Source organism: Caretta caretta, chromosome 27 (assembly GCF_965140235.1).
Source record: "Caretta caretta isolate rCarCar2 chromosome 27, rCarCar1.hap1, whole genome shotgun sequence".
Lineage (NCBI taxonomy): Eukaryota > Metazoa > Chordata > Testudines > Cheloniidae > Caretta > Caretta caretta.
In genome coordinates this window covers 11,309,287-11,322,764 of record NC_134232.1, presented here as the reverse complement: position 1 = coordinate 11,322,764, position 13,478 = coordinate 11,309,287, and the positions used below count along the sequence as shown (strand labels likewise).

Genomic DNA, 13,478 nt, shown 5'->3' with positions numbered 1-13,478 from the left:
AATCCCTCCCGTGTCTTAGGGCTTACAATTCTGGAGTGGCGCTGTTAGCCCTTTAGCAAAGACGCTGTCCGTGCTGCCGGGATTTCTTCTCCCGTTGGCCTCCGTGAGTGGCAGTAGCCAGCATCCTCCCATCAATCTACCTCTGTCTGTACCAGTGATGTAGTTATACCAGCCTAAGTTCCGAGTGTAGATGTCCAACACCCTTGTTAACACCCCCCAGAATGATATTCGCCTTTTTGACAACTGCATCGCACTGCTGACTCATACGCCCTTTGTGATTCACCGTAACCCCCAGATCCTTCTCAGCAGTACGAACACCTAGCAGTTATTTGATCAAAAGGGATTTGATTTCTCCCCCCCTCCCCCAATGTATTTTGCGCTTGTGTTTATTGAATTTCATCTGGTTCATTTCAGACCAATTCTCCAGCTTGTCAAGGTCTTGTCCTGTCCTCCCGAGTGCTGTTAACCTAGTTGTTGTTATGTGGGCTAGGTAAAAACCTCTTATGTTCATTAGTTTAACAACCACCCTTCGTTTTGGTGGAATGTAAGAAACAAAAGTGGTCTCCAAGACAAAGGCGCACCCAAGGCCACCCAGAAATTCAAAAGATCAGGCAAAGAGGATCCAGCTGAGTGTTGTTTTTGGGATACGGACATGTCTGTGTGGATGGGACAAACAGCACAGGAGAGAGACACAGGGACTGTGTTTATGCAGCGCTCAGGTTGTGACAATTGAGCTGGTGGCTTTTGATGCGGTCGACTGTCCATTGCTGAGAGGTTCCTAAGGTGGGATTTTTCCAAAGTGTCTAAGGGAGTTAGGCACCCGACTCCTATTGTAATTTGAAAATCTGCCCCTCCACGCTGGGTGTATTTCAGCTACTGAATCTCATAGGTGTTTGTGTACCCGCCTGGTGAGTGTGTGTTACAGGTACCGATCTGTGGGGGATCAGAGCCTGTTACACAGGCCAGCCGCAGAGCTTTCGCTCAAGCGGTAACGACTCCTGGTTTTCGGTCACGAGGTCCTCAGTTCAATCCCTGGTGTGTCAGTCACAGTGGCGGCCGTCAGATTCGCTCTCGGGCTCTGACATGTATGTTCAGATTGTACAGCCCCGTACGCTACATGGGGCCAGGCCTCCTGCAGGAAGGGCCCACAAACCACGTGGTGTGCAAAGGGTTGTGTGTGCAGGGGAGGGGGGGGGTCTATACTTGTAGCACAGATCTCTTACCTTCACCCTCTCTTTCTGCACCCCTTTTTTTCCCTCCTCGCCAGAGAGCTTTGGTGGAGACTCATCTGAATCGGATCCGGAGCCTGGAGCAGCAGTTGAGACAGAGAGATGGCAACTCCTTCCAGAACCTCAACTCCCAGCTGCAGAACCAGGAGGTCCAATACCTGTCTCTCCATGGCAGCCCTGGCCTGACACATGGTGAGTCTTTCATTTCTGGCCCGGGAAGATGTTTGGCTTTCCCCAGCGTGGACCCTTCATAATGTTGTCCATTGTAGAGGGACTTGTAATACATGGGGGGCTTATGCCCTCGCTGGCCATGATTCCCAGCTCCTTAAGGCCACTTTTCTGCTCACTGCATTCTGGGGCAGTCATGGGCCTGCTCAGTCATTGGTGTTTAGAGCAGCCTCAGGGTTGCTCTAACTTGGTCTGCTTTGCATGGCGTTGTATGGGCCCTGGGAAGCAGAGAATAGTTGGAGTGCGCTGCCCTCTCCCTCCCTATCCCAGCCCCCAGTCCCGCTGTGAGCTCAGTGAATATTTTATAGGGTTTCTAGATTTTAGCACCAAAAGGCATCATTATGACTGTCTAATCCAGTGGTTCTCAACCCAAGGCCCATGGGCTGCTTGTGGCCCAATCAGCACGCAGCTGCGGCCCATGTGACATCCTCAGGGCCATATTGGTAGTATATATATTGTGTGGATGCAGCCCACCGAACACATCAAGAGCTGCATGTGTGACCCACAATGGTAAATAGGTTGAGAACCACTGGGCTAATCTAACCTCCCGCACAACGCAGGCCGTGGAATTATACCATACATAAGAACGGTCAGACCATAGGTCCATCTAGCCCAGTGTCCTGTCTTCCGACAGTGGCCAATGCAGGTGCCCCAGAGGGAATGAACAGGAGAGGGAATCATCAAGTGATCCATCCCGTCGCCCATTCCCAGCTCCTGGCAAACAGTGGCTAGGGACACCATCCCTGCCCATCCTGGCGAATAGCCATTGATGGACCTATCCAGGGGTGGTTCTGAGTCCGGCCTGTTAGCTTACGGAGTACTATGGGCTGTTGATGCTCTCGGTATATTTATGTCCCCCTGCTGAAAAGAACGGCTCTTGGCCACACGTCTCTATGGCCCCACGCCCGGTTTGCTAGGCCGCTCGAAGGGCGCGGGGATCAAAACCCGTGCGGAGGCACGGTGCTTTCTGGCCAGCAGAGGGCACTGCCGCCCCTCCGTTTGTCGCTTCTGTTTCTAAAGCCTGCCCCAAGCCCGGTTAATGGCCCGTTTCAGACTCCCTGCCACCCGGAAACACCAAGTCTGTTTCCACGGCTTTCGTGAGGGAGATTGCGCCGGCCACCTGTTCACAACTGGGTGGCAGCTCCCGATGAAGTGACAGCCATCGGCACTCTGATGGCACCCGGCTCTCCGAGCGGGAGGGTGGCTTTGAGGATGCTGGCCAAGTTATGCCGCCCTCTGGGAGCCAGGCACCGTTCTCCTCTAGAGTCGCGGGGGGGAAGGAGAGAGGCGCAGAGACCTGGGTGGGGGGGGAAGCAAGCTCCCGGTTCCGTGCCTGGACCCCACCCCTCTGTGAGCTGCTGTCAGAGTGGACCACAAAGCAAACCCACCGGCTCTTTGATCACCAGCTGCTTCTCCTAGTGGTGGTTTCACCAATGAGTGCCGCGGGGGCTTTGCTGGTGGTGGGAGAATGAATGGCTGATTTTTCCCCCCCAGCCGCCCCCGGCTGCTTGTGGCTTGACTCGTGTTAAAGGTTCCCAAGATTCGAATGATCCCCCTGCCATAGAAAAGGGACCCCCAGCCACCCCCTGTGACGACTTCACCCCTGAGAGCCACAGCCGCCAGCCTGATACGTCCAGCGCAGGCACTTAGGGGATGAGCTGCAGCGGAATAAAGATGCTCTAATCACGGCAGCTATCCAGGGGCGAGTCACTGGGGCGAGCGTGAAACCTGCCGCTCAATATCATTAAAAGGAGGAGTCGTTGAAAACCCAAGAGGAAGCTGTCACCTTGGGTGTCCGGGAACCAGACGTGGGCTGCTGGCCAGCTCAGCTGGATCGATGGATGCCCGCTGGGGATCTGGCCCCTTGGCCCCAGTGGAGTGACGCTGGTTTGCCCCAGCGAGGGATCAGGCCCTGGGGCTTTTAAGCCGGAGCTCTCAGGCAGGTTCTTGCTGCTCTTACTGGGAGCGCGCCTAACACGGACATGGGGCTGCTTGGTGTATCTGGTCACGTCTCCTCCTAGTGACCAGCCCTGGCTAGGAGAGGGGCCTGGCTAATGCCTTCACTCTGCCGGCTCTAGGGGCAGCAGGCAGTGCCTTTGAGGTGCAGGGCCCTGGTTTGCTCCTAGCTGCAGACTGGGGTGCCCGTTTGTCCGTGGCTTCTGTTCCCTGGGCGCTTCTTGCTTTGCTCTGTTACACACACAGGGCTGGTCATTCGCCTCTTTCTGTGGGGCTGATCCCAATAGGGCTTTTGTGTTCTGACCTCCCCCCAGGAGAGGGATGCTGGCGGGAGGGAGCCAGCCTGTGCCAGTTGGGGTGGGTCTGCCTCCCCCCATCACCTCCCTTCACCGTCATTGTCCTATCCCTCTCTCCAGTGCTGGATCGGTCCATGAGCTGGCAGAGCTCCCGCAGCCTGGAGCAGCCCAGCGAGCTGGAGGTGCACAGGCTGGAGGCTGAGCTGGAGGAGGCCCGGCACGAAGCCCAGAGCTCGCAGCGCCGGGAGGAGCAGCTGAAGGCAGAGTGCGAGAGGCTGCAGTCTGAGTTGAAGCAGCTCCAGGAGACCCGGGCGCAGGTGAGGGGGCAGTCGGGCCGCTGCGGGTGTTTGTCTGGGCCCGATTGTGCCCTGGACTCCTTGCAGGATCAGGCCTTGTGAAAGACCGGAGGCCCAGTCCTGGCTGGCGCCTTGTTGGCATTTGGAATCGGGACTTCTGTTTGCCGGGAGCTCCCAGGGCTGGTTGTAAACCTGTGTCTCCCCCCACAAGCTGAGAGCTCAGGCAGGGCCGGGTCCCGCTCTCGGCCTCCCTGCTGTAACTCCGGAGCCTGGGTGGAGTCATGACCGACAGAGAGCCGAGCCCGGTCCTGGTATCTTTCCCTGGCAGAGGGGGCAGCTGCTTGTCAACCGGAACGGAGATCTCCAAGCGCACAGGGATTATTGGCTCTGCCTGATCCCTCTGGCAGGGGGCTCGCGCTTGGCTGCGGGAGTTTGGAGCTCTCTGCTTTGTGTCCCCCGGGGTCCCGTCTCTGGTGCAGAGACGTGGGGCCGGTAGGACTGGTGCAAGGTTTGCTCTGCTGGCCCTTACTTAGGCTAGAGGCAGTGGGACACTGGGGGAGATGGCTGTGCCCCTTCTGTGGCTGATCCACAGATGATAGCCTGCCACCGCCCTCTGCTAGCGGGCCAAGTCCTGCAGCTCAAATGCCAGATGCCAGTTCTCTGGGGCTAGAGGCCCTTGGTCCAACCCCTGCAGCTGACCCCAGCTGTGCCTCCCCTGGGGAAGGGATTCCATGTGGCGGCTTGATAGGGGTGTGTGGCTCTCGGTCTATCCTGAGAGAGCAACACCCGGGGAGAGAGGGGATGGCTGGGTTACCAGCTGCGGAGACTGAGAAATCTATCGGGACCGGGATGGGAGCCACCCTGGAACGTGTGCATGAAGGGTTAGGGTGCCCTGCTGATGGTAATGGGCGGTTTGTCTGATGTTCCCTAGGACCTGGCGACCAGTCAGTCGGAGCGGGACATGGCCTGGGTGAAGAAAGTCGGTGATGACCAGTAAGTGCCCGTCAGTATGGACGGACGTGCTTCTGCGCAACCCGGGGAAGGGGGAGAATCCTGCTCCGCCCGATGCAGGATGTGGGTGGCCAGAGCTGCAGGGCGAATGACTTGGCAGCTGGATGCTTCTCTTGTCCCTGAGACGGCCCAGGGACCTTGGTCTGAAATGGCTCTTAGTGGGAGAGAGACGGTGAGCGGCACGGTGAAAGGGCCCCGTCCCTCAGCTGTTTGCCTGCTCTGAGTCTCTGGATCAATAGTGCCCGTGGGCCTGAGCCACCAGCCCTCCCTCCCGTTGGTGTCGGTGAGCGGCGGGGGCTGCGGGATCAGGCCCTGTCTGTGTTTCCACCGGATCCAGCGCTGAACCATCCCTGGCTTCAGCTCAGCAGGGGGCCCTGACTTTCCAACTTTTCTGTACTGGGCTGGGGCAGCCTGATATTCCAAAGGGGTGGAATGCCCGGAGCCGCCGATTGAAGTTGGCAGGTTCTTGGCGCAGTGAAAACAGGGTCCCCTTTTCGCGGCCTCAGGTCAGGCTCCCTGGATGATGGAGGCACTTGAAACCCCTGGCTGAAAACGCAGCTGGGTATGACTTGCCCAGGGAATCTGTGCAGAGCAGGGGAGAGAACCCAGGAGTCCTGGCTCTTCGTTCCCTGCTCTAACCGCTGGCCAGCACTTCCTCCTGCTAGGCCGCTCTCCCTCCCGGGTCTTAATCGGCCAGGAAAATCTCCCCTTCCCTCTGCTGCTACCCCGCCAGGATGGGGAAATGCTCAGCCCCTCCTGGGGCCTCCAGGGAAAGCCCGGTTGGTAAAGAGAGACTGCAAGGTTCCCCTGCCGCGGAGCAATGGCTGGACCGTGCCTCTGGAGATGATACAACCCGGTACCTCCTCTGCTGCCCAGCTGACTCTCAGAGCCCCTTAGCGCCTGTCTCCTCCCCCCATGGGCTCCTGCTGGCCCCCCTGGCCTGGCGGTGAGATTCCCGGGGTGAGGGTCACCGCGGGAGCTGTGTGTAGCTGGGGATGGGTTTGGCCGTGGGGGGGCTAGGGGGCTGCAGTGTGTGGCGGAGGGATACTTTGTGTGTGTGTGTGGGGGGGTGAGTACAGCATGTGGATAGGGGTACCTAGGGGAGGGCATGGGGGGTGTGTGGTCTGTGGTGCAGGGCTATCAGGGGAAGAGGGTGGTGTGGCGTAGGGATACCGTGGGGAAGGGAGTGGGGGTAACAGCATGTGGCGTATGGATACCGGGGGGAGGCAGGGCTAGTGGCAAATGGCGTAGGGATACTGTGTGGTGGGGGGGTACGTGGCATAGGGATCTCTCTCGGGTGAGGGCGTACACATGTGGCATAGGGATACTTGGGTGGGGGGGGGCAGCGTGTGGCGTAGGGATGTCTGATGGGGGGACTCTAGCGTTTGGCTTAGGGATACCTTGGGGAGCGGGGTGGGCAGCGTGTGGTGTAGGGATGTCTGATGGGGGGGGGGCAGCGTGTGGTGTAGGGATGTCTGATGGGGGGGGGAGACAGCGTGTGGCGTAGGGATGTCTGATGGGGGGGGGGACAGCATGTGGCGTAGGGATGTCTGATGCGGGGGGGGGACAGCGTGTGGCGTAGGGATGTCTGATGGGGGGGAGACAGCGTGTGGCGTAGGGATGTCTGATGCGGGGGGGGGGACGACAGCGTGTGGCGTAGGGATGTCTGATGGTGGGGGGACAGCGTGTGGCGTAGGGATGTCTGATGCGGGGGTGGGGACAGCGTGTGGCGTAGGGATGTCTGATGCGGGGGGGACGGACAGCGTGTGGCGTAGGGATGTCTGATGCGGGGGGGGGAGACAGCGTGTGGCGTAGGGATGTCTGATGCGGGGGGGGGGACAGCGTGTGGCGTAGGGATGTCTGATGCGGGGGGGGGACAGCGTGTGGCGTAGGGATGTCTGATGGTGGGGGGACAGCGTGTGGCGTAGGGATGTCTGATGGTGGGGGGACAGCGTGTGGCGTAGGGATGTCTGATGCGGGGGGGGGACAGCGTGTGGCGTAGGGATGTCTGATGCGGGGGGGGGACAGCGTGTGGCGTAGGGATGTCTGATGCGGGGGGGGACGACAGCGTGTGGCGTAGGGATGTCTGATGCGGGGGGGGACGACAGCGTGTGGCGTAGGGATGTCTGATGCGGGGGGGGGGACAGCGTGTGGCGTAGGGATGTCTGATGGGGGGGGAGATAGCGTGTGGCGTAGGGATGTCTGATGCGGGGGGGGACGACAGCGTGTGGCGTAGGGATGTCTGATGCGGGGGGAGGGGGGACGACAGCGTGTGGCGTAGGGATGTCTGATGCGGGGGGAGGGGGGGACAGCGTGTGGCGTAGGGATGTCTGATGCGGGGGGAGGGGGGGACAGCGTGTGGCGTAGGGATGTCTGATGCGGGGGGGGGGGGGGGACAGCGTGTGGCGTAGGGATGTCTGATGGGTGGACTTTGGCGTAGGGATACCAGTCCCTCGCCGAGTGGGTGCAGCCCGGCACTGCCTGGCCGGTGTAGGGGGTATGACCCGTTCAGGGATCCTGATCTGCTTGTGCACAGTCTTGTCCATGTGCCCCCAGTGATACATGCACACGCTCCCCGTGGCATGCGTGCCCCGTGGCTGGTGTAGCAAACCCTGTGAGAAAAGCCCGGCGGGTTCTGCTCCTAGGGTCCTTCTCCCGCACGGTTTCTCCCCGAGTGCCCTCGCCCAGCGCTGGTATCACATAGCACCCGGCTGACACTTCCTGTCAACCCATCGGGAAGCGTCTCCCGGGAGAGCTGTCGCAGGCCGACAGGCGAGGCGCGTGAGCGGCCCCTGCACGGCAGAGCTCCCTGCACTGAGGGGGGCAGCCCAGGTGAAGCGGCTGGGTGGCTGCGTTCCGGGGGGGCAGCAGCGAGCTTGTCCTGGTGCCTGGCATGACGAGTGTCAGATGGGCGACGGGTTTGACCCTCCCCTCCCCACCTTGTGCCCCATGCACAAGGGCAGGGCGCAGGAGAGGTGCTCGTCCCCCGCGAGGGCATGGCCCGTGTCCCTCCGCACTCAGAGCAGGCTGGCAGTAGGAGTCTGGGGTCCTTGCTGCAGTCTCCAAAGAAGGTAGCGAAGTTCTGGGAAGCCTTGGTCGCCCCCTGGGCAGCGTCCCCAAGGGTGGCGCAGCCATGTGCGGTCCGCAGCCTGGCCCTAAAAGGTTAAACCTTGCAATACCCGGTGAGGGCGGTAGCTACGCTTCTATCAGTGCACAGAGGGGTAAACTGAGGCACAGAGTAGGAAGGTAACTTACCAAAGATCCCATTGGCTGCTGCAGGAGCTCAGTACTTCACAGAATCATAGAATATCAGGGACCTCAGGAGGTCATCTAGTCCAACCCCCTCAATCCACAATTTTTGCCACAGATCCCTAAATGGCCCCCTCAAGGATTGAACTCACAACCCTGGGTTTATCAGGCCAATGCTCAAACCACTGAGCTATCCCTCCCGCCTGGCCCCACCCTCCCCCCGGATACTTGGACAGGAAAAGAACCCAGCAGGCCTCTCTTCTAACCACTAGTCCACAGTGTGGTTCATTGGTTTGGTGGGTAGGACACTGGATGGATTTTTGGAGACCCTGGGGGCTGTTTCCGCCTCGGCCACTAACCTAGTGTGTGCAACCTTAGGTAAATCCCTTCCCCTGTCTGTGCTTCTCTCTCCCTTCCCCACCCTGTGGTTTCCTTGGGGTAGGGACTGTGTCTCCTTCTGTATTTGTACAGCGCTGAGCACCAAGGGGGTCCCGATCTCGGGGGAGGATTCTAGGTGCTACTGTCGTGTCCTGCCGCTCGTAACGCGTGTCCTAGCGAGTTCTAGATGCCTGATCTCTCTTGTTCTCGGGGCACTGGAGAGACTCAAGCCTACCTGATGGCTTTTCTATTTCTCGCAAAGGATTATCTCCTGTTCAGTGTGACAACAGAAAGGTGGGAATATTGCACAGAGCCCTGCTAATGCCCCGGCGTGGTTATTGAACGGGCTGTCCCCAGCTCGGCCACCCCCATCTTGGGAGCGCCTGTGACTCCCGAGCGCACATCAGCTGCTGAAGAGTTGAAAATAAACGATTCAAAGCCGCTTGGCCTCGCCTCCTTTTCCTGAGGCCCTGGAAGCCAATCGACTGTCTGAACTCTAATGGGCGTTGAAAAATACCTGCCATGGCTGGGAAGATGGAGATCTGCGGCTGACATATTTCTCCCCTCCCTCCTGCTGTTGAACCAGTGGTGGGTTTTGTGACAATCACTGGGAAGTCGAGGGCAGAACGCGTGGGGGCTGCATGCTTACAGGGTCTTTTGGGTGTCTGTCTCCCGGCTGCCCGTTGCCTTGCCTCTTATGGTGAGGTTCATACCGGTGCTGGTGAGGGCCCCCCCTTCTCCCCCCCCCCCCCCCGCTGTGCCTGATCTGCAGAGGATATGAGCCAGCTGGGGACGCTTGACTGTGTCATTCAAGCGATGGCAGCTCCTGCTTTTAGCTCTGGGGTTCCCCAGTTCAGTCCCTGATGTGTCTCTCACAAGGGGAAGGCGTAGCAGACCAGCCATGTGTGTTGGTGGTGACATAGACTGACAATTTCCTGCAATATCCTGAACGGACTTCATTGAATTCGGTTAATGCCTTTGGGGTCCATTGTCTTAAAAATCCCTGTGTGTGTCCCCCTTGTGGAATTGTCTGTTTCCACAGGAAGGGTGAATAGAACAGCAGGGGGTGACTGACGGGGCAGATTCACTCAGGTTGTAACACCTCCGGAGAAACGGCCCCAACATGCACTAGGATTTGGATAAGGAGCCTGGTTTTAAACAGGCCTTCTTCCTGATCCAGCAAACGGACAGGTCCAGGGAGGGCCCCGAACCTTAGGGAGGGTTGGAAGGACTGGGGCTTGTTCGATGCTGAAGCAGTGATGAACTGGTAACCTCAAGGACTTCCCTGGGGTGGGTGGGGGAGGGTTGAAGAACTTACCCCGACCCTAGCAGGGATTCGGGCAGGATGAGTTCTGGTGAGCTCATTAGCATGCACGTGGGTTCTTGCGTTATTCATAATGTTTTCTCTGAGATACTTTTAACCTTCAGAGCAAAGTAGGCTTGCCTGGGAAGTGCCGTGTGGTGACTTCTAACTGTTGACAATCGCTCGATGGTCAGTCTCGGACAGCCTGTCTGTGCTGGGAAATACACAGTGAAAGGCAGGGAACTGGGCAGCCTGGAAACACTCTGGCCCGAGGGGAGAGAGATGCGGGGCTCCGTCCAAGAGAGGCAATAGCTGGGGAGTTGGCAGCCTGACAGCGGGTGCCCTGGAAGGGCGATACAGGTGCAGTTGTCCTGAACTGTGGCGCTGGGGTAACTGATCACACAGAGGCACTGATTCTGTTCTGTGGAGGCTTGGTCAGGCTGCTCCTTCAGCTTAAAGAGGACTGGAATTGGCTGTAAACAGCCCCTCAAAATCCCCCTTCCTGCTCCACCCCTCCCCATCCCAAGTAGCGACTGGATGGAGGTCAGTTAGAGCAGACCTAGCCACCTTCACCCTCTCTGTCCGAAGTGAAAGAAAGGAGTCACTGAGAAGCAGGCCCCAGAATGGAGAATCGGGCCCGTGGTTCCCGCTGGAGGCCACAGCAGAGACGGGCCCGGCAGTGAAGGAATCATGTAACGCCTGCCCCATCAGGGCGCCATGCAAATCCTTCCATCGAGTCAGTGTTGCCCAGGGACTGGCTGCTCCAGGCTGTAACAGGGCCTGGGAAAACAGCTCCTGTGAGGCAACTGGGTGCCCGCCAAACGTGGGGAACAGCTGGGATGGCCGGGGGCTCTTTGGAGGCCTCCGCGAAATGAGTTGCAGGGGTCTCAGTCCGGTCCACAACGCAAAAAGGGGCCCTTAGCTGGCACCCTCATTAGCGGTCTCGCCGGGGAGGCTGTGGATCGAAAGGAGGGGCGGTTGGATCTCCATTCTTGCCCTCGGCAGTGGTGTCTCCAGGCTGGGGCCGCGAGCGTGATGCTTGGCCCGGCCCTGAACTGCAGAGCAGGGGACTCCCGATTTCAGCGCTCTCCACCTCGGGCGCCCGAGAGAAAGTTCCAGGGCTCCCATCCAATCCTGGGCGCATGCTGGCACAGCTCCCTAGGCTTCGATGGAGCGCCTCGCCGTTGGCAGCTGGCTGCAAGTCCGGCCGAGACGGGAACTGGCTTCTCTGAACCATGCAAGGCGCAGCCGTCCTCCCTGGGAGGACACCTCCATAATTAAACTATCGCAGAGTCAGCCCCCTGGAAAACAGCCCCCGCCTGCCTGCCTGCTCCAGCGTCTGGGATTCCCCCGCCCACTGCCCGTCCCTGAGTATCATCTGGGTAAACATTTGGTGTGCTTCCAAGTCGGCTCCTCCGCTCAGGAAGCTGATTACTGGATTCCCTCTTTCGTTAGCTCTGCTCTGCTGGGAATCCCTCCCCAGGGGATCCCCTGGCTCATTTCCTGCACGCAAGGCCCATGCCAGTGCCGCTGTAGCAGCTAATCAGGCCGAATCCGAGGCAGGATCTAAAGGGGGTGGAGATGCACCTTCCGAAGTGTGTGTGTGGGGGGGTCCCTCACGGAGCACCCCTCCCCTCTAGCGTCCTATTAAGGAGCTTCTCCTTTGGGGCTGGTGTAAGTGAGGCCTGATGGGGAGAAGAGAGTGATTCTTCAGCAGCCGGTGGTGGTTCTGGGTCAGTGCTAACTGCTTGGATTCCTTCTCCCTGTCCCCTCCGACCTTCTAGCTAGCCTGGAAGTCGGTAGCTAGTGAGCCCATCCTGTGTTCCCACGCGGCAGGTGTGTGTAAGAGATCAGAGGGTACCAGCCCCGACGGGGCATGCACCGCCATTATTCCAGCTTCTTCTTGTTCTGGGATGGATTTGTATCTTGTGATGCTTTGCACTTCCGGGGCGCTTTTCACGCCAGGCTGCAAAAGTGCTTTAGCGAGCGCTAATTAATGAAGCCTCTGCACCGCTCTGAGTTGGGGGATGGGCCAGGACGAGGAGCTGGGCCATCTGGATTCTGTTCCTGCCTTCTCTTGTGCAACCCTGGTGCAAGTGGCTTCCTAGCTCTGTGCCTCGGTTTCCCTGTTTGTAAAAGGGGGTGGGGGGATGGTGGTATAAAGCATCCTGACACTGACTTCATTAACGCTTGCCAGGAGCTTTGTTGTAAGAGTCCCAGTGACTCTTCTTTCCTTAGCCTGTTTTGCTGACAAGGAAACTGGTGAGCAGTGAGTTAGTGACGGAGCAGGGACCGTAACTCAGGAGTCCCGGGTCTCTGTCTGCGTTTGAGCCGGGAGGTGAGGTGCTATTCCCGGCTCGTGTCCATGGTCCCGTGTTAGCTTGAACAGAGCTAGCCTGCTGAAAACAGCAGCATAGCCCGGGCAGCAGTTTGGGCTAGCTCCCGGAGTATGTACCCTGGGGGTCTGGGTAGGCCGTACTTGGGTGGCCACAGCACCCCCCGCACCCCTAGTTCCAGCACCGATGACTGCGGGTACGTGGACGTGAGCTGCAAATCGCACCTCCTGGCTCAAACTTAGTCCTGTGGTCTACTAGCCGACGCTTCCCCCACGTGCCTGTGTAAACCTCTTGGGTTTTTCTGGGCCTCATCGTATGCGGCTCACACAGACGCAGGCCCTCCCTGCTGCCCCCCAGCACTGACGCACAATCCTATTAAATGATTGGTGAAGAATGCATATAATCTAAATCTGTCACATCAAAATCTATACTCTGAGAACGCCAGCGATAACCCCCCGCCCATCCCCTCCAGGAAGGAAGGAAAGATCTTTGCACCTTGAATGTGTCATCCAGCTAATGAAATTCAGCTCTCCTGGGTCCTTAATTTAGAAGACACGGTGGCATGGAAAGTTGCCAGCTAAGAGAACTGTATTTTACACCCTGCTAGACTCGATGTGTTTGGACCATCCAGTCATGTGTCTGATTGCTGCAACTTTACTGGGGGGCAATAACCATTTCTTTATCTCACCCGTGTGCTTAATAACGACTTCATTAAAGTCTTGTCTGGGCCTTGCTCCCCGTTCATTTAACTCAGGGGTATTTCTTTTGTTTGTTCCTTTGTTTCACTGTAAGTGGCATTGGCCGGGCACTGCTGTGAGGACGCTTGCAGGGGTGTTTTTTTTTTCTTTTCTTTCTTTCTTTGCAACACACCCTAGCTCAGAGAGGTGTGATGCGAGCTTTTGATCTCCGGGAGGCCAGCTGCATTTGCATGATCTCATTCTAAAAGTGATTGTTTCAGGGTGGGGAGCGCGAATAAAATGTGTGAAAAGCAAAACACCACTGGCATTCTCTAGCTGTTTGTGCTGAGCAATGAAAGCCCTTAGCAGAGAGCCAGGACACCTCTGCAGCTAGACGCAGGGAGAGGAGAATAAAGATTTTGAATGAACTGTAAGTACATGCTCCCATTGATCGACTCCTCTGCAAAAGACAGATGGTGCTTGGTGCTGGAACCTAGCTGTGAGGGCCTCTCGTGGCTA

At 58.2% G+C, this 13,478-nt stretch overlaps 1 protein-coding gene across 3 annotated transcripts in view; it reads left to right on the top strand.

Annotated features, from left to right (window-relative positions):
- TBKBP1 (TBK1 binding protein 1) overlaps positions 1 to 13,478 on the top strand; it is a 60,725-nt gene that overhangs the window by 15,995 nt on the left and 31,252 nt on the right. For all 3 annotated transcript variants that reach the window (XM_048830359.2, XM_075123591.1, XM_048830360.2), the window contains exons 5-7: positions 1,268 to 1,421; positions 3,830 to 4,026; positions 4,937 to 4,998. In XM_048830359.2, the coding sequence (XP_048686316.1) occupies positions 1,268 to 1,421; positions 3,830 to 4,026; positions 4,937 to 4,998 (413 nt within the window). The remainder of the gene's footprint in view (positions 1 to 1,267; positions 1,422 to 3,829; positions 4,027 to 4,936; positions 4,999 to 13,478) is intronic.